The sequence below is a fragment of the Spinacia oleracea genome, chromosome 3, assembly GCF_020520425.1.
Source record: "Spinacia oleracea cultivar Varoflay chromosome 3, BTI_SOV_V1, whole genome shotgun sequence".
In the NCBI taxonomy this organism is placed as follows: Eukaryota; Viridiplantae; Streptophyta; class Magnoliopsida; order Caryophyllales; family Amaranthaceae; genus Spinacia; species Spinacia oleracea.
The window spans coordinates 57,904,346-57,924,763 of NC_079489.1; the positions used below are offsets into that span (position 1 = coordinate 57,904,346).

General features: G+C 35.1%; 1 protein-coding gene across 1 annotated transcript; it reads left to right on the top strand.

Moving 5' to 3' along the window:
* The first annotated feature begins 2,471 nt into the window (after positions 1-2,471).
* Positions 2,472-20,146, top strand: LOC110798772 (pentatricopeptide repeat-containing protein At4g35850, mitochondrial). Its single transcript, XM_022003970.2, has 13 exons — positions 2,472-2,724; positions 2,812-2,947; positions 3,086-3,248; positions 5,201-5,266; positions 5,369-5,466; positions 5,828-5,945; positions 6,039-6,248; positions 8,467-8,543; positions 13,963-14,056; positions 14,516-14,581; positions 14,671-14,748; positions 14,857-14,958; positions 19,660-20,146. The coding sequence occupies exons 1-13, from the start codon at positions 2,700-2,702 to the stop codon at positions 19,747-19,749; spliced, it is 1,323 nt and encodes a 440-aa protein (XP_021859662.1). The 5' UTR covers positions 2,472-2,699; the 3' UTR covers positions 19,750-20,146.
* The last annotated feature ends 272 nt before the right edge of the window (positions 20,147-20,418 follow it).

Consider the following 20,418-nt stretch of genomic DNA (forward strand, 5'->3'; position numbering starts at 1 on the left):
AACGTATAAGAAAAATAAAAATAACTAAGGGCTAAATTAATGGTCTTTGACGAATTAAAATAAGAAATTATTTAAAAAGGGAAATTTAAAAGATATTAACATTTTTTTTAAAAGCATCGAAAATACGGGGTGTCACAAATGTAGCTTAGTGCTTGCCCTCTTTCTTCCGACCAATTTCCTAGGAAACAACTCGAAACGCGGAGACAACTACTTTTGTGGCATTTGTCCTTGAGATGCCAAGATCTTCCTTCATCAGGCAGAGCAACCAGTAAAAGACTACCCACAACCATGGAATCAACCGAATCATTGTAGCAAACCGTCCCTTTACTCAATAGATAGCGGTGTGGGTTTGATCAACTGTTGTCTGTGATGCTCGAGCAAGGTCTCCCCGATCGGGCCCGAACGCCAGAGAAGACATGGAACCCAAACCCGATCGGGCGATGTTCCCCGACGCCATCGGGGGCAGGTTCCATCAGCTTGGATTCGTGGGCTTCTCCCTATGAGGCCCGAGTCTAACTTTTTTGGGCCTAATTTAGCATCCATGACTCCTTGAAATCGATTGAAATCTCCCGAACATGCCCGGGACCCATGTACTAGTCAAGGAAGGTAAGAAGCGAGTCTTACAGGACCAATTTCCATCAAAAGTGTCATGCAAAATAGAATACACTACACAACCCATATTAATAATAAAATAGCCCCGGAGAGCTCATTTAAGACCAATAAATGATACAGGACGGGGGAAAAATACTCTATATAATATGGCCATATCATAAGATAAAGGGTCAATAAGTTCAAAGGACAACTTTTTACAACTTCCAATAAAGGCCATTAAGATAAGATAAGATAATACTCCATATAAGATATGATAATCTTTGTATAAGATAATATAATATAATATTCCATGTTTTGAAAAAAATGCAACACTTTCATTAACACGTTTGTCAAAATACAACTTTGACCGTAGCTATTCAGATTTTATAAATAAACAAATATATATTATTGCCCAACAAGCACATTTTAAATTGCACTCAAATTCTAATTCATTCGTGTATATGCTATCTAATCATCTTCAAAGCAATAATATAATATAGTCTCGCCACCATTAAACCCAAGATTATCCTATATTCATAATATAATACTATTTTGATAAGATATATTCATATTGAGCTATAAGATAAATATCAAAAATATGTAAAAGAAAGGATAAATACAAATATTATAAGCTAATTAAATTTATCTTTTAAATAATTAGAGTTCTTGGGATAATAAGTTCCTAGATCACGTAGTATATATAAACACACGGGGTGTATTGTGAATTTTACCCACCAGCAAAACGTTTAAGTTTTTTTCTTCAGAAATTATCCCAATTTCAAATAGGCCGGTGCTACAAATATGAACCAAATACTCCCTCCGTCCCAAATTAGTTGTTACACTTACCTTTGCACAAAGTTTTAGATGATAAGTGGTTGTTTGGTTATCAATTGTTATTTTATTGAAAAAGTAGATGTGATAGGAGTTAGTGGGGTATTTTTTTAATTGAATGAGAGAGGGTGTGAGGACAAAAAAGAATATAGTGGGAAGAGAGAGACAATATAATAATTGTGGGGTCATTCCTAATTTAGAAGTGTAACAACTAATCTGGGACGGACAAAAAAGGAAAGTGTAACAACTAATCTGGGACGGAGGGAGTAACAAAGTTTAACAACAAAAATAAAAAGTTCCTCCTCTTTTTCTCCAACAAAGATGGATGGAGTTTATGATGATAATGATATTGAACTAATGAGGGAGACTTTGTTGCGAGGGAAGTTGCTTAAGGCGAAGGAGACGACAAAATATGTAATATGTAAACAAAAACATCAAGATACATTGTTTTTTCGAATTCGGAGTTACTCATGTACACGAGTTAATTTTCTTTTTTTTAATATGAGATAAAGAAAAACATCTATTTAGTTCTTGCACTTGCATATTTATAAATGTAAATTTACGAACAACTACCTTTACTTTATTCAACTTTTTGAACAACTACCTTATAATTTACTTTTTGTTGAGATCGCGTGAATAACTCACGTGAGTTTTCCAATTATAGAATTAACCATTCTGCAAGATCCGTTTTTCTATTGATTGTCTTATGCATAAAATTTTAAATGTTAAGAAATTATATCCAATTTGAATAAGTTGTTTTAACTTTTCATTAGAGGCATAGAAAAAAAAGACAATACTTATCGTAAAAATACCTCATTTATATAGATCGATGGTGATATAATAAGATAAAGATGTACGGAAATTGACAAATCCGTACATCGCACGGGCTTCAAACTAGTATATGACGAAAGCTAACATTTAAATGATGGCAGCACATGTTGCAATTTGTTTTTTTTTTAAAAATAGAGGAAGTATAAGATGAAATTCAGGTAAAGGAACACACCCTACAGTCCTACTCCTTTTTCTATAGGTAACAGGGCCAACGTTGTAGAACGAGGGAAGGCCAACTAAGTGAGCCGACGAGCCCTCAGAATAATACTTCTTCGCACAAGCCGCAAACAAGTCAACAACAGCCCTCTACAAGGTTTTGCACCTTCCAACTCGTAAATTTCCAAAGAGTAGCAAATCCTGAGCACCCACCACTACCAGGGTTTAAGATTCAGAGAAAGAAAGACGCTCTAACATTTTTCAGTCCAATTACTGTGGGAAAAAACACCATGAAACTTCTTCAATCAATCAATGGTAATTGTATAACCCTTCCATTTTTATTACTTTGAAAACCCATTAAAAATCAATAAGATCTCACTCCCATTTTATCTTATTTTGCAGGACATGGCAGAGTTTTTCTACGCTCATTGGGACGGCGTCACTACGCAGTTCAACCGGAGGAATATACAAGGAGAAATTACGCAAACAATCTTTCTGAGTACAATACTGTTGTGGGTTCTGTTACTGCTCAGCGCAAGTAATCCACTCTTTTCTTTTTACCTTGATTCATGAATTTGAGGCATTCCCTTTTCTTTAGTCTACCTTTTGTCCAGAATTTGTAGGTTTTGTTTGGGTTTTTTTGGAGTAATTGGAATGATGGTGTTTTTTGTTTTAGGCATTTTTTATTGAGGGACGTTTATGATGATATGATGATTGATGGAGTTCAGCCTTCAAGAGATACATTTCATTCTTTGATCGCCGGAACGATGAAAGGTGCTCGTTTGCAGGATGCTTTCTTCTTTAGGGATGAAATGAAAGCAATGGGTTTGCTACCTGATGTATGTATATCCTAATTTTAAACTATTTGATGTAAAGTTTGGTATTTTTTAGTCTTTTGTATTGATATTTATGTTTCTTTGTTTAATTGTTCTTGTGCATAACATGATCGTTCGAGTTTATACTGAAGCCCTGTCCCATTTTAAGCCGTGTTTTGTATTTTGGGGCACCCCATGATTAATTCAGTTGCAACAATTTTGACGGTGTTTTTGGGTATTCCAGGACCTACTTGGAGAGTGGGGGAGGGGTTCGTAGGGAATATACTATGTGGTCTTAAGTGCATTATGTAGGATTATGCTTTCCCAGTTTTCTTTCCCTTAGGGCCTGAGGGTAATGCATTAAGGGGTAATAAATGTCGAAGTAAGAAAAATTAATGTGATTGGTGGTGATGATAAAGCGGATGCAGTAGTGGTAAAGGGAATAAGCTAGTGTTGGTAAGAAGAAAAGTAAAGGAAGGGGAGAATAACCCTCATTATGGGGTTAATTGTTAATTTGTTACCCACCATCCCACTCGGTTGATTATTACCTTCATTTGGGGGTAATAACTCCCCCCTTCCCCCCTTCTCCTCACAACACCACCACTTCCTATCATAATACCACCACATCATCGTCCTTGCAACCACCTCCATTTACCTATATTTTCCTTTATTAAGGTGGTTTGACTTTTATTACCCCTATCCATTACCCCAATGCAAGCATGCCCTTAATGTGGTTGGTTTTCTCATGCCGTCTTTCTGTCAAGGCTAGTTCTTGAATATCGAAGATGATATAGAAGTTGGCCCATTGAAGTGGGATGGAGACAATGGTGTTTTGACTGACTGAGGTTTGAGACAGCATTTATGTACTGAAACTTTCATGTGTAAGCAGTATTCTATTCTTTTTTTATTTATTTATTGAGGTTTTTGCTAAATTTGCATCTTTGGGAAGTTCTACTCCTGATGTGTCATATTAAACAACATAACTTGTTACCTCCCTTAATATCACGCAAAGAAAATGATTATGAAAAATATTATCCACAAATACCTAATGCTTTCTTCTACTGTTCGGGGCTTCAGGCTTATAGGACCTAGCATATACTTCCTCTGTTCTTTATTAATCGCTGCATACTCATTGTGCACAGAAAGGTAAAAATGGTGACCAAAGTAAAACCAAGGGTAAGAGAAAGGGAGGTGAGAGAGTAAGTCACATGGGAAGGGAAAATTCAGTAAGGGCAATGATGTCAATTCATATCCCAAAATATACCAAATATGGGTATGTAGCAATTAATAGTGAACTTTCATGAAATGGAAATGCAGCGATTAAAAAAGAACAGAGGAAGAACATTTTCAAATTCCGATCTAGAAATATTTTAGATTTATTACTGGACAATTTTGTATGACAGAGATTGAAGCTTGTAATCTCAGACTTGTTCCAAACTTCAAAAGAGGATATGAGGTGAAACTCTGTCGTCTTTCATTGTGTCAACAATTAAATGTTGACATTTTAGGTTATTTCACCTGTAAACTCTGGGCTTGAAGTACTAAAGATCGCTCTATTTCTGGGCTTGAAGTTCTAAAGACCTGTTTATGTCTGTTCTTGAAATGCTAAAGATGTCTCTGTGTCTGGGCTTGAATTAATAAAGATCTCTCTACGTGTGAAAAATTGCTGATTTTGCTCAAACTTCTAAGGATTGAAGAAAAATGGTTATATCCTACAAAGTACAATGTGAATGAGTGAGATTTGTGTTTATGCGCTGTAGATAAGCCACTTTAGTCTTGTATCATGAAATGGCATCATAGAAATTTTGTGGTTAGTCTAGAATTCTCCTAATAGCTTGAAGAATAATGACTTCTTTTTCAACTATCTATTCGTATTCTATAGGTGTTTTTTTTACCTTCTGCAATCTGCAATCATAGTTAGATGTGAAGGATTTTTGCACTTAATGCCATCTGATCTGCTGTTCACTTTTGTGTAGGTGACTCTCTACAATTTCTTAATTTCCATATGTGGGAAATGCAAGCGCTCCGAACATGCAATTCAAGTATGTTGTCCTAATCTATAGGTTCTGCTACAAGATTCATTAAATCTGTGGATGTCATTACAGTATCTTATGTCTAGTGACTTATTTGTTGTCTGATTGAAGATATTGGAGGAGATGAAAAGAAATGAAGTGAAACCAACTGGGCAGACCTACATCTGTCTTCTTAATGCATGTGCCACCACAGGAAAACTAGATCGAGTGTATGTGTCTCTGTTCTTTTATCGGCAACCCCTTATCTTTTTTTTTTCTTTTTTTTGCACAGTTCCCCCAACATGTAGATGAAAGTGTGTTTTAGCAAATATTGTCTAGAAATTTGATTATTTAATAGAGGATGGTAGATGTATATTTACTACCTAATACATTTTCATTGATTATGACTAAGGTTTTTTTCTTCTTCTTATGTACTGCTGGTCTATATGACAAATGTGGAAGGCATATGCTATATTATATCTTTTTGCTAATAAAATCTATAATTTGAGTGCCTTGTAAACTTTGTTCCTAGGTGTTGTTTCTACACCTAAGTCGTGACTGTCTATGTTTAACCTGCTAGCTTATCTGTAGGTATGCTATTGTCCGTGATATGACTGCAGCTGGTCTTGGCTTGAATAAATTCTGTTATGCTGGTCTTATTTCTGCTCATAGGAACAAGATACCTTTGGCTGATGATACAGCTGCAAGAGTATGTACCCGCAAGCTTATATGCTTTGACTGATTTTTTATTTATTTTCATACTTGTGTCCCATTGAATCATCATTCTGTGTTCATTTGACAGATTATAGAGCTGGTTGAGCAGTCCAAAGGGTGGTCCTCACCAGAACAGATGGGTGCTACTGCTGAAAATGTTATGATGGGTGTTGTTCCTGAAGAGTTGTTCAACATTCCAACTGCAGAATATATTAATAGGCGTGGTTGGTTTGTGGATAAGAAGCTAACTGTTTATCATGCTGCATCTCACGCTCTAGCGGATCTTTGCAGTGTAGAGGTAATTCATGGTTACAGTTTCCTAATTAATTTTTTTCCCTGCTTGAAGAGTCTTCGGTATATTTTCTCCATGTTTATATATTCCATGTATATTCACATAATAAAAAACTATTGTTTCATGCCATACATGCATTGTCCATTGAAAGTTGCAGCAAGGCTCTGTGAAAAATATTGGTTGGTGTCCTCATTGTGCTTGACAAAGTGTCCACACATCTATGTGAATGGAATTTGATTATCATACCTAGTGGACATTTGACAGTGACAAATGTTTCCGTGCGCTAAATTTCTTTTTTCTGGAAGACTTTTTGATAGCTTAATATGCTAGAGGAAAATTAATTTCGAGGTTCAGCCATTCAGGTTGCCAAACTTTACTTACAAGGGTGCATATTTTGAAGTGGAATCCTTTTGGTTGAATTGTTGATTATACCCATCATAATTGGGATCGTGGGAGAATTCATTAAACCGTTAATAAATGAATTAATAAAGTATGCTACCAGCTTCTAAGGATGAAAAGCACTTTAAAGGGCAAGAGGCACATTTAAGTACTCCTTCAAGCTTATGGAATATTTTCAATAATTGTGAACTTTCTCCAACTCCTACCCACACCAATGAGCATCCTAGTTTTACAAGGGATATTAGATGAATAAGACTTAAATGAAGTAATAAGGACTTGTGACTAGAAATTATCACAACCATAAGCACTCTCCTTCCATCTAATGATTAATTTATTAGAAATTATCACAACCATGAGGTTACCTAAAGATGGCAAGAGATAAGTTAAAGGAGAACGTCTGAATCTAAGTCCCTCACTAAAGATTATAAGATATCCATAATGTTAATAGTAGAACTATGATCAAATAGGTCGTGTCGTGTCAACTTCGTCTAAACGTGTCGAAATCCCTCGACACTAAACCGACCCAATTAATTAAACGTGTGGAACCCTTATTGACGTGACCTTTTAATTAAACGGTTAGCCGTATGGACCCGTCTAACCTGCTTAAGTTAAAATTTCAAGAAAACTTTAACAAAAATTTAATTTCTTATGCCCCCTTTGGTATCCCATTATACCAATTTATATATGGCTAAACCCTAACGTGCTAGTATATAATTTATTTAAAGAACCAATTCATACTATTCTAATTTGTTTATATGTATTGTGCTAAAATGTAATAACTTTAATTTGTTTACATTAAACGGGTAAAGCCGTGTCGGTTTCATGTAGAAAATCTCGACACTAACCCAACCATTTATGGAACGGAAAACTTGTTTTGACCCACTTATGTAAACGGGTCGAAAAGACTCCACTAACCCACTTATTTCGTGCCCGGTCTGTGTCGTGTTGTCGTGTCGGGCCAAACGTTGACAACTCTAGTTAAGAGTCCATATTGACCTCGATAGGTTAACAAAGCATTAAAACATTGATGAACAAATTAAAAATACCTGGCATTATGCTCCATTATATACCAAAATGCATAACGCTAAACCTTCCCTTGCGTATCAGATACCAAATTTGATTCTAGGCATTCACCACCAAAGCTAAAGAAAAAGAACAGTGGATCTTCTTATCATAATCCTCTAGAACCTCTAACCACCTTGTAGGATATCCATTAACTTTTCTGTTATCACTATTAAATTGTAGAACTCTTGCAATCAATTAATATATTGACGAAACTCTTAATATGGTATCATACATCCATTCTAAAAGAGTTGCAATACTTCTCTTTCTAGGAAGTTTCAAATTAGTTGCAGCTTTACCTTATTTGGCTAAAGAGTGCTAGCTATCTCTCTCCTCACCACATTGGTCCCTCCTTTTATCTCTCTCTATCTGTCTCCTTATCAGAGTTATCACATGTGATCCTAAGAACTTGTGGCTCGACCATGTTTGCAATTATTTTGATTGAAGCACGTCGTTTTCTATAAATCCAAACTGAATATGAAGTCCTTTCTATCCCTTTTCTGGTATCATTAAGTAACCTCAAAAGTGTGGCGTCTAGGGTCTCCCCCCAAATATTAGAGAGAAGTATACCTAAATGACTAGGAGTCGCAGGACCACAGTCAAATCTTTTTAATACTTGTAAGAAGACTTGCCAACATAAATATTTGTTTTGCTACCATAAGCTTCTTTCGGTAAATGATTTTTTCTTGTTATGCTAGATTATTTCTGAACTTCTTACTTTGTAGTTTAATAGCATGACTCTGTTTTGGGGTTGTTTTGGCAGGCAATGGAAACCCTTTTAAAGATGCTCGAGCAAGATAACAACCGTCCTGATCCTTTTACAACTATGCAGGTTATGAGGTGAGTACGAATTGTTTTATGGCTTCTGTATGGTTCATTTTTTATTGGTGTACATTTGATGTCCAAGCTTCAACTAGAGAGAAGTGCCCATTTAGATAAATTTTTTGTTTACCTTTTTCAATTACCTTTTGGTTGTATGATTTCCTTTTTCCTCAATGACGATGGCTAGTTGGCTTCTTATCATTATAATCCTTTCCTGACAGTAGTTATACTTTATACTAACTATTCTTTAAGTATTTTTAATTATTTCTTAATTCTTTATCAAGCTATTAGGATGAGAATGAACATCATGAGCACACATACGAAGTTTGTACAGAATAGTGGATGATACTGAACATCATGATCTTAGGATGATAGTACAAGGGGGTGGGAGCAGTATTACCTGTTTCACGTTCTGTGTACCGGGTTCAGTCGTCCCAGGTCGCTGCGGTTCTACATCTGGTTCGTAAACCGGTTCGCGATTCGGCTCGGCGAACCCAACTGTAGAGAGAGAGAGAGAGAGAGGCTTCAGTTATGGTCACGGTGTTGGTGTTGGACAACTGACTTTAATTAGTTATTTACTTTGGGCTTCTACTCGTTTTTATAAGATTGGTAAGGAGCAGTCCTACTCTTTCAAACTGATTACACTAGTAAATAAATGTCTTATATATAATATTTAAATTAAAAATTATATTAAAAAAAGAACTCAATGTCTGGAAACCTTTAGAGGCAGCGTTCAGCATTTCCTTACCATGTTCCACTCCGACCGGCGTTCCATTTAACATTGGGTGGGAGGTTTTGGACCTTTTGGCATCAGACCACTTCATCTAATCAACAAAGCACTCAAAACGAAATGAGTGTGTAGATTTGCAGATAAAAGAAATACTCTGCTGAAAGTAGAATAGAGAGATTTGGTAGGTGGAACAGAACCAACTCTCTTCTTCTTGGTGTTGATATTTCCATAACTATTTTGTTTATTTTGGAGCGTCTGAAGTCTGTTTGGGTTAGGGTAAAAGAGTAAATCCTGGCTCATAATAGGGTAGAATACCTCAAGGTGGTGGTGTCTTGGAATGGTTTTCATATTCACTAGATCATATTGAACATGCTGGCGTTGATTTTATTGTTTGGCATGGAGATGCCAATGATGCGAATTATGTTGGAATCAAATTCTGGAGCTTTACTTAAACTCAAACATAATGTTATAAAAGTTTATGTAGCTTGTAAGAGTAGCTAGGGACTAACTTGCAATTTATAAAAGTTTCAAGCTAATAGCTAGACCATTGGAGTGAAGATAATAAATTAGCTTGGCCAAGCAAATTAGCTTAAACAAGCTAATTCGCTTGACAACTAGCTCCCAAATTTGCCAAATAAATAATTGACAAGTGGAACAAGTAGGACCAATTTAAATAACAAGCTATTTGCTAGCCATTGGAGCATAAATTAGTTAGACAATGAAATAACTTGAAATTTTATGTGGCATAACAAGCTAATTGTCAAATTAGCTTACCATTAGAGATGCTCTAAGAGGAGGCTGAAGGAAAAAAGCTTGTTGATTTCTTGTAGTTAATTTAATTGCCATTTGGTGGTGTAAGTAGAAGTTGGAATGAGAGGAACTGACAAACTATTGAGTAATTGAGATGAAGTCTTACTAATCCAAGCTTTTTGTCCTTCCATTTCTCTGATATATCCATAAAATTTTGTGGCTCACATTTTTTGTAGTAAAATTCAAAAGTGTACATTTGCACAGGGATTATATTGACTTGGTCACTTTTTCAGTTTTTTGTTTTGTTTCCTTAGGCTTTCTCTTTTAGTGCGAGTTAGGAACTCTAGCGAATTAGGGACATGATTACCACCCCTCAACTTAAGTTCTCCCGTTATTTTTTAGTGTGAGTAAGTTTGTTGTATAATTAACATTCAACTCGAGAACCGAGCCTTGAGATTGGGTCCTTCGTTTGGTGAGAACTTTTATTAACTACTGAATTTTTGAACCACAAAAGCCAAAAATAAAAAAAATGAAAAGTAACGACCCACCTCACGTACAAGATGGTCTTATGCGTGTCATGCACCTTGATCTTGCGCCTAGGCTATAGGGAGTTGCAATCGTGCTTTTTATAACTTTGCTCTCATCCTGCCTTTTCTCAACTCTCATACAATTTTTTGTTCTTAAGAAAGCTTCAAAGAAGCTCTGCGATCAAGCTGTACACCCACAAAACTCATGTTTTTAGTATGTTTGAATAAGCAAGTGGTATGTAAGGGAGTAGCACAATTATTGGAAAAGTTATAGCATTTACCACACACTCTTCTTCATGTCTTTCACCTTTAGAGGCTTTTCTATCATCTGTTAGGAGCACAGTTTAATCCGTTCCTTTGTAATCATTACAGTACTTTGAGTGGTTGAGTGGTGCCAGAGTTTTGATTCTAATGGGCATTTGATGCTCATATCTTTATTTCAAATTAGTCATGATCTTGGATTTATAGCTAATTGGATGGCTTGATGGCGGATTTTAGTGATAAAATATTGTTAGTAACCATGGCTGTTTCAACAATGGACAACAACAGAGGTCCTTAAGATAACCTAAAGCTAGACTATCACTATACAAAATATCAGTCCCAGATTCCAGAAATTTATCATGACAGCTATACAACTGATGTTCAAACGCTATGAAGTAAGAGGATTCGAGTCCTGATGCTTGGTGGTCTGGTAGATTTTTGAGAATAAAAAAAAGCAATATCAATGGAGTAAAAGGAGTCATGAATTCATAATTAGCGGTCTAGTTAGGTCCTGTTCTTTAGAGCCGAACTGAGTTGAACTGAACTGAGTTGAACTGAACTGAACTTAACAGAATAATAAATAATAAATAATAAATAATAAAAATAAATAATAAAAAATAAATAAATAAATAAATAATTAATTAAATATTAATAATTAGTAATCGCTAGTTAATTACAAAATAATAATAAAAAATGTTAATTAATAACTAAATAATAAATAATTAATAACTAAATAATAATTAATACTTCCTCCATTTTTTAATAATTGCACCATCTTGGTTTTAGCACTATTCCCATATTCTTATATAGTTATTTTTTGTGATTTATATGTAAGAAAAATATATTCATGTGGGATCTTGTTAGATTCGTCTCGAAATACTCTTTCAAATTATCAAATTTTTATAACTTTTTAAAATGTATAATGAGAGATATTAGTGGTTAAAATAGTGCATTGACAAGCGTGAAATCTCAGATGGTGCAATTAAAAAAATGGAGGAAGTAATTAATAACGAAATGATAAATAATTAAATAATTAATAACTAAATAATTAAATAATTAATAATTAATAAATTAATAATCCGTAATTAATTACTAAAAATAATAATAAATGATAAATAATAAATTAAAGTAATTAATAATAAATAATTAGTTATGTATAATAATTTTAATATAAATATAAATAATAAGTAATATAATAATAAATAATAAATAATAAATATTATTATTATTCTTATTATTCTTATTATTATTATTAAGTTGAATTGAATTGAATTGAACTGAACTGAATACTCCTGAACTGAACTGAACTGAACTGAACTGCGAACTAAGTCCTGAAACTGAAATTAAGCAAAAAAGAACAGGGCCTTACCATATGCTTCCTGTTTGTTTCTGAATTAAGTTGTGGAATTATGGGTACTGCCAATTGCTTCAAGCTTTATGATAATGGGAGAAAGGGTTTTTCTCTGACCTTGTTCTTTTACTACATCAGATTCAAACGTATGTCATCCATGTGGACACACAATCAGTCAAACATCTGCTAAGGCCAGTCCCTACCTCTTTGCCCGTTGACCCACCCTGAAGAGCTTGGTCTTAACCCATTTCTCTTACATCATTTATATTTGTATAGTTGCATGTCTAGGTTTTGCAAGATTTTTGGTATTACTGTGCCTGATCCCCCCCCCCCCCCCCCCTATCACCGTTGATTTTCTGATGGTATGAAACAAAATTTTCTGTACTTTATTGTATTATTAAACCATAGTGAATATTATTGTTCCATTGGGTTGTCTAGGAGGACTCATGGCCCTAACAACTGAATTTCATATCTTTGAGTATGGCGAAAGTTAAGTCTCACCTTGTGATGCTAGATTTTGATAGTTGGTAGTTATATCTGACATGCTCTTCTATGTTGGACATTCAGGGACTACTATCCCTCTGTGGTGCTCTTTAGTCTTTACACATATGATAATCGACACTCGTGGATGTAGAAGAAAGTGATGGCTTCTGGTTGAAATTTCTGATTGCTGCATTGCCTTGCATAAAATCTGCCAACTCTGGAGTTTCATCCATTGCTCAGCATCTGAGAAAATTTTTGTTGAAAATATATGCATATTGAGATTAGCTAAATTAAGCTAGTTATGTTGTGGATGAAAATTTTCCAGCCAACTAATATCAAATCGACTCATAATTTGTTTTGAAAATGAGCAGAATATGCAAGGAGCCTTTGTTTACTTGACATTTATTATTCCACCAATTGTGGTTCAAGATGTTTTAGGTGTAAAAGCATTAGCTACATATCCCCTAGTGACCTTGGCATCTTGCTTCTGCAGTCCTTGCACCTGGGAATATTGAGACTACTTTACAGAGAGAAAGTTCAAAGAAATTTGTATGTTCTCGTTATAACCAAGGAGCCACCTGTTTGAGAACAATTGCCTTTTCTTTTTCTTCATTATACTAGATAAGTTTGTCGTCACAGAGAGAGAAAGCATTAATAAAATAGTTCAGGAACACTCAAGTTGATGAAATTAGAGGACACCATCAATCATTTTATTAGTTTTTGGTGGCTTGTTGATTCTCATTGGTTATTATTTACGTACTTAAGGGAAGTCAATCTTATGCTATTGGATGCATTTTACTTGCTTTTAGTTTCTTATCAATGTAGGATCTTTTTATATCTATTTTTTTTGCTTCTAATTTATTCTGTCTCCGTTGTGCCCAGTAATCTCACTCTAGTTTGCTTCATTACCTTAATATTTACCTGGTATTTCCATGATTTTCCTCCTCTCATCTTCCACTTCCCCTCTTCTCTCAAAAGCTTATATAGGCTCCCTGATTCTTTCATCAGAACCTTACTAGGTGGCTTCCCAGCAGTAGATTTCCATTCATTCTTGCTTTTTGTGGATTTTATCCAACCGCAGGGGTTACACTGCTATCCTGATTAGTAACGCTAGATGGTTCCCTGCAGCGCATTTAAGGTTTCATTCATTCATCTGCTCATTTATTTAGTTTCTGTTACCCATTTGTATTTGTGTGCTTCTCAGCTTCTAGGGTCTTCTTTCTAGGCTTTGTGCTGGACTGCTCCTCTGATTCTTAATCCTCTGCCTTGGACTACACATTTTAATATTTTATGATAGTCATGCCTATTTTTTGTTGTATTGAAATATCTGTGCAGGTGCTACTTGCACTCAGGGAACCTGGATCGTGGTTGTCAAGTATTTGAGGAGTTTATGAATTCTGGGAGGCCACCATTTGTTGAATTGTTTGTGGTACGTGTTCCAACAAATGACCATATGGTATCTTCTATTATTTCTTTGTTCAGGATGAATTGGCAAACAAATATTAATCTTGTCTTTTATAATGTGGAGATTTTTAATCGACAATGATAAGTGGTTATGTTTGTGCTGCTTGAAATGGTACCTAAAAGGCTAAAATCTTAGTTTCTCAGGGTATGTAGTCGAAAGTTCTCATTTGTATGATTATTATATTGTTGCAAAGTAAAATCTAACGATGATGACTATATCACTTACAATATGAGGACAGGCTTGTGTGTTTGTGCATGCCTTTTGTTGGAGTTTAGGTGTTGTGGGAGAAGGGGGGGGGGGGTGGGGGATGGGTGTGCAGGCGAGAGTGGGTATGTGGTTGCGTTCACAAATAGCCCAATACTGTTTGATTGTAACTTGATTTCTTATTGTGTGCTACGTTTGGTTGTTCTGTTTCAACTGCAGACTCTAATAGAAGGAGCCATGGTCGGTCATACTCCTAAGGGTATGCAAATAGCTCAGGATGCACTGGTATGTCTGCTAGTTCTTAACTCCTGTTATAAGTTCGTCTTCCTTTTCTTATTAGTCTCATGGTTCAATTGCTTCATTGTTTACTGCAGGTAAGTATGACCTCAAAAAACATCTTCCTGAACCCAAGAGTGGCTAGTGATCTTCTCCTGATTGCAGCTGGTGAAAAGGTATTCTTTGTGACTTGGGATTTTCTTTTCTTCCTTATTTGGCTTGGGTTTAGGGTTCCTTCCATGTCATTGCATCTGTATTTATTTATCTATTATTGAGTATTGCAGATTGGCGGATATACCACAGCCAACTATTTGTGGGATCTGATGCAAGCTCGAAACTTTATTCCTCCTCCGCCTGTTGTGGAAGCATACTTTGCTGGTTTAAAAGTTAGTCCATTGCCCTTTATTATTCTATTCTTTTGACATGCTTCAAATTATGTTACTGTGCTATTTCTGGAAACACATGCACAACCTTATGGGAACACTAGATTGGATCAAATTTGAAAAACTCCCAAGAAGAATTCCTTACATACACTTGTGCCTCCATGTTCTTAATGTTATTCCCCATCCCTTTTGTAGTAACACTTTTCTGAAAGGGCATTTGGCTCAAGTGTTTTCAAATGGAAGGAAGGGAAAGGGATTACTCCCTTTTGGTTACGTTCAACTCTTTTTCTGAATCCTTTTCTCGTTTTTTGCATGTGAAGGGGGGGGGGGGGTGTTCTCACTGTCTACATTAGATTGCAATGATGCTTGGGTATATTGTGGTGGCAAAAAAGTTATGTGCACAACCCCTTTGATCTCATTCTTTACTACTGTTGCAACATCAAAAACCTAGTTCTATTGTTCCAAAAACATTTTGAAAAAGGTGGGTTGGTATAAGAAACAGGTGGGGAGAGAGAGGGTAGAAAGGTGGAATACTGTGAGGTAAGATGGTAAAGGGGTATGCCAAAAATGGAATAAAATAAAGTGAGCAGAACAGAAAAACAACCATAAACGGAAAGTGAGAAGAACAACAAAAAAACAGAGGTTCTTTTCATTAAAAATGGGAAAAATTAGCCATAATGACACCAACTATGGCCGAGGTGCATAAAACATCACGAACTAATGCCATCTGACTTTTTATCTTTATTCTTATTTCTTCCATTAATTCTTGACATTTTAAGTTCCAACATCCATCAAAAGCCAACGAAAAACATTGAGGGGGAAGGTGTATTTAGCATGAAATTATATCATGGAGGATCATTAACTCAAACTTCAAATTCAAGGTTCTTCATTGGGGAGAAGAGAAATTGAATTGGGGTTTTGATGGATGTTGCAGTGTGGGGAATTAATGGGAGGAGTAGGAATGAAGGAAAGAATTCACGCATGGGGGTACTTGATAAAATTGAATAAAAGATTTTAAATAAAGAAAATAAATAATAATTATATAATAATGAATATTGTAATTTTCTCGTGGGATCCTGTTTCCGGACTCATTTATGTCACTACATGCACCTAGGGAGATAGTTTGTATTGTGTAATGTTTTCACGTTAGTTTCCTTTGTTCTATGCTCCTCGACCATAGTTGGTGTCATTGAGGCCAATTTTTCCTTAAAAATATACATTTTCTCACCACTTGGCCCATTAGAAAGCTGCTTCGATATTGTGGTAGGAGCCTAGGAGGTAAAGCTTTGTAGATTGACATCGGCTACAACCTACACTCCATTGGCATTGGCAGCAGATACGATGATGTCGATAAATGGTGGTGTTGCTGTTGTTGTGGAGTATGAAATTACAATTTCTGACAAATGGATTAGTTATCAGATCCTCTTATTAGTAAATTTAGGACCCTTAAAATATACTTCATTTACTTCAAAAGAATTGTAACACTTTGCCAAGACACAACTTTGACCCTAAATACCTTTTACTATTTGTTTGTAAAAAATCTAAAAAGTTTATATTAATTCAAATGGAGGATAAGGCTCTGTTCTGTTCGACTTATTTTGACTTATTTGAGACAAAATAAAAGTTCAGTTAAGTTCAGATAATATAAGTTCAGAAAAAATAAGTTTTTTTAGAAATTTTTACACACAAATAAGTTTATTTCAGACAAAATAAGTTATTTCAGATAAAATAAGTTCAGTTAAGTTCAGAAAAGTTTAGATAAGTTCAGGTAAGTTTAGTTAAGTTCAGATAATATAAGTCCAGTCAAAATAAGTCGAATAGAATAGAGCCTAAGTGCACATGATTTAATTTAGTTAAATTCATTTGACAACTTCTGGTTATATGGGCACATCGCCTTGGTACATTTTTGTGTGGTTCTTTGTTTTTTTCTAGGAAAAATATTCTAATAATTCCACCTTTGAGCGATCCTTTTAAAACAATCCAAATGATCGGTGATCGACGACATGGGCGTGTCTCAAAGGAGTGTCTTGATTTTTTTTTAAGACACGCCTACCATACCAAGTGTCTGATAAAAAAAATTGACACTTTTTATATAAAAAATTTAGTTATTAAATCCAAAAAATATGAAATTAACAAAAAAAAAGTAACAAAAAAACAAAAAGAAATAATAAGAATGAAGATTCTTTAAAAGGTTTAATGATAAAAAGAATTGAAAAAGTAAACATAGTACTACCTTCGTTCTCAAACGATCTTTACGCTTACTATTTGCACGGTAGTTAAGGAATTTTGATGAATATGTGATGGTGGAGGTATCAAGTGGGAAAATGAGTAGTTATAAATTGTTTAACAATATAAGTGTGTGGAAAACAATACTCTTTCCGTCCCACATCACTCGTTACACTTTCTTTTTTCATCCGTCTCACATTATTTATTACACTTTCTAATTAGGAATGGTCCCACAATTATTCTATTGTCTCTCTATCCGACTAACAAAAGCTTGGACCCCACACCTTCTTCCATTCAATTAAAAAAATATCCCACTAATCCTATCACATCTACATTTTCAATAAAATACTTAAACAACCACTTCATCTAAAATTTCGTGCAAAGGTAAATGTAACGAATAATGTGGGGCGGCAGGAGTATTAAAGTATTGTGAGTAGGTAAGTTGTGGTGGACTCCCATAATAAAATATGACAAGTTGTATGTTGTGGTGGCCTGGTGGGCCAAGTGAGAGTATAAATGTAAAATTATATGCCAAAAATGAAATAAAGTTAAAACGGAAAGCGAAAAGAGTTTTCAGGAACAAAGGTATTATATAAAAAATAGAAAAAGTTGAGTAATAAGACTTTGGGAAAGATATCATATGGGTTTGTTCCCACACCCTAGTTTATTTAAAAAAAGGTAAAAAAGAAAGAGGAGCAAGGACCCACCAACCAACAACACAAAAGAAAAATGACGGAAAGCCATGGCTGATTCTCAAGAAGACAGTTATTAATGAAACAAGTATTGACGGGTGCATTCAACTCCTTTTTCTTTCTACAATGAAAGCCCCAAAATATTTTCACCTTCCCCAACCTTCAATCGCTAGAGCTAGGGTGTGGAATTCGTGACGACGATAGCAACAAATTAGTATTAGCTTCAAGATCCAGTGCCTTTGGTTACGGTACTAATTTATTACCTGCAATGCTATATATCTCTTCATCTTGAATTTTGGATCCTTCTCCGACACCTGTGTCAACACCTCCCCGGGCACGTGTCGAGCGTCGTGTTGTGAGTCGAGACGTGTCGACATCGACACCCACCTTCCACTGGAGTGTCGGAGTAACGTAGGTTTTATTTCTTAATCTTTTTGCCTTTATCTCTTCCTCCTCCCCTTAACCTTGCTCTCTCCTCTTCACTGGTCTCCCTCTCCAAATATCTCCTTCAGAACCTTGTCATCCCCAACCACGATTGCTGCTTCATCTATTAGCCTCAACAACTCTAATCTCAATATTGAACTTTCACCAGCGTACGTCGAAATCAGGTCCAACTCACCCTCCATAGGCTGCCTCGTATAAGAAAAATCCAAATCAATGGCCTGCATATCATCCCCTGCCAGCAGCACAAATGTAGATGAAGAGAACACGGAAGGGGAGTTCATCTCTCACCCTCAATCATCCATGGATGTTGCTGTACCCCAATTTAATTGGATTCAGATTTTTTTTTTTAAATATATAGACAGGAGTAAATAGATTGAGTGAAAGTTCCCAAATTGAACTATAAGCTGGATTTTCAATGAAGTCATGGTATCCAGTTCAAAATTAATAAAATTGGCCCATCTATCTCTTCATTTTAAAGTACAAAACAAAAAATAAGCTCAGTAACAGTCACGAAACCACCAACACTAAATCCAAGTTCAGATCCCCATAAAACTCGAAAAAGCTGAGCCTTATTATCTCTAGTGATAATCTTGATGATGATGTTACACAAACCCATGTTCAGTATGATGCACACGGTGATGAATTAATGACGATTGAGAAGAAGAAAATGCCACTGTTGTTATTTACAAGTGAGACTGAGAGAATGCAAGTATGATGAATTGACAATGAGAAGGATGGAACAAGGAGGGAAGAGGGTAACAAAATGGAAAATTGAGGAGCTAGGCTGGTTTTAGAGCGGCGAATAAATATAATTAAGGGGGAGTAACTGGCACGTAGACATGTCCACTTATTGTAGCTGGTTAATTTTTTCAATGGCCCAATTTAGGAAGGTATCCTATAATGATGGATTATTCTTAGTAAATCAAAAGGCTGGACAGTTTTAACGGACCGCTTAAAGGTTGAATTATTACATTAAATTTTTCCTTGTTTCTATGATTTTAGTTTCTCTGGGATAACATAATAATTATTGGTTGTACAATTGAAGCTTGGGAAATTTTCTTGAATTCTAGAGGGTCTTTTATATATTAGAAACTTTAGTGATTTGGTTAATAAATTGTGATGATTTATTGAATGTCTTTCTCCTTTAAGGCTCCAGCGTTTGTCTCCATAAATTGTGATGATTTTCAACTTAACGGCTCGAAAAGTGTTTCTGGTAAAACGAATGGAGCCTAAATGAATAAGTAGAAGTGAGAAATAAGAAAGTTAGATGCTTATCTAATCACGTTTGCAGCTTACTGTTTATATTTCCACATATACTTACCTATGTACTTCAATCAATCAGGAGCGTGAGGTACCTAAAGATGAACCACGGCTGCTGAAGGTCATTCAGGTTCTTGATAATTACCAGGGAAGATTCAGTGTGCGGCCTTGAATGCCATCAGAGATGTGAGATTATTTAAGAAGGTTTATTGGCAATCACATTTTGCTGCTCTCCTAGTTTGTATTACTTGCAACATCTGTTCTTGGAGTGGAGAAGTAATGATGACAAACTATAGATGTAAGTTATCTAGCTAGCTAAGTATGATGCAAATCTGCAATGACTAGTATCAATTTTATGCCTACAGCGATTTGTGTTCTAAATGTTCCTATTTTGACGGGAGACCATATCTTTCTTTGAGATGCATTTTTTTATTGATTAATTTTTTTATCTGTTATTTTTTGAGATAGTTGGATATACATTTATTATCTTAGAAAACCATATTGGATTCTTAACTAAAAAAAGCTACAACTTTTTATTGCATTATACAATTCGGCACTATATTATTTGAGAGTTTGTCAATTATTATTGTAGGTTGTTAAAAGATTTCAATTACTATCCTACTTTTCTATAATTGATGTTAATTACTACTCCCTCCGTCTCTTTTTGTTTTTTACGTTTGGTATTTTTTACGCGTTTTAACGAATAATTAATTTGCATCAGGATTCCTCATTTTTTTTTATTTAAACAAGATAAATTACTTTTATTTATAATGTTTTCACTTTTATCAAAATTCTAATATTGGGAAATGAGAAAATTTTAATGTCCCAATGAAAAAGTCTG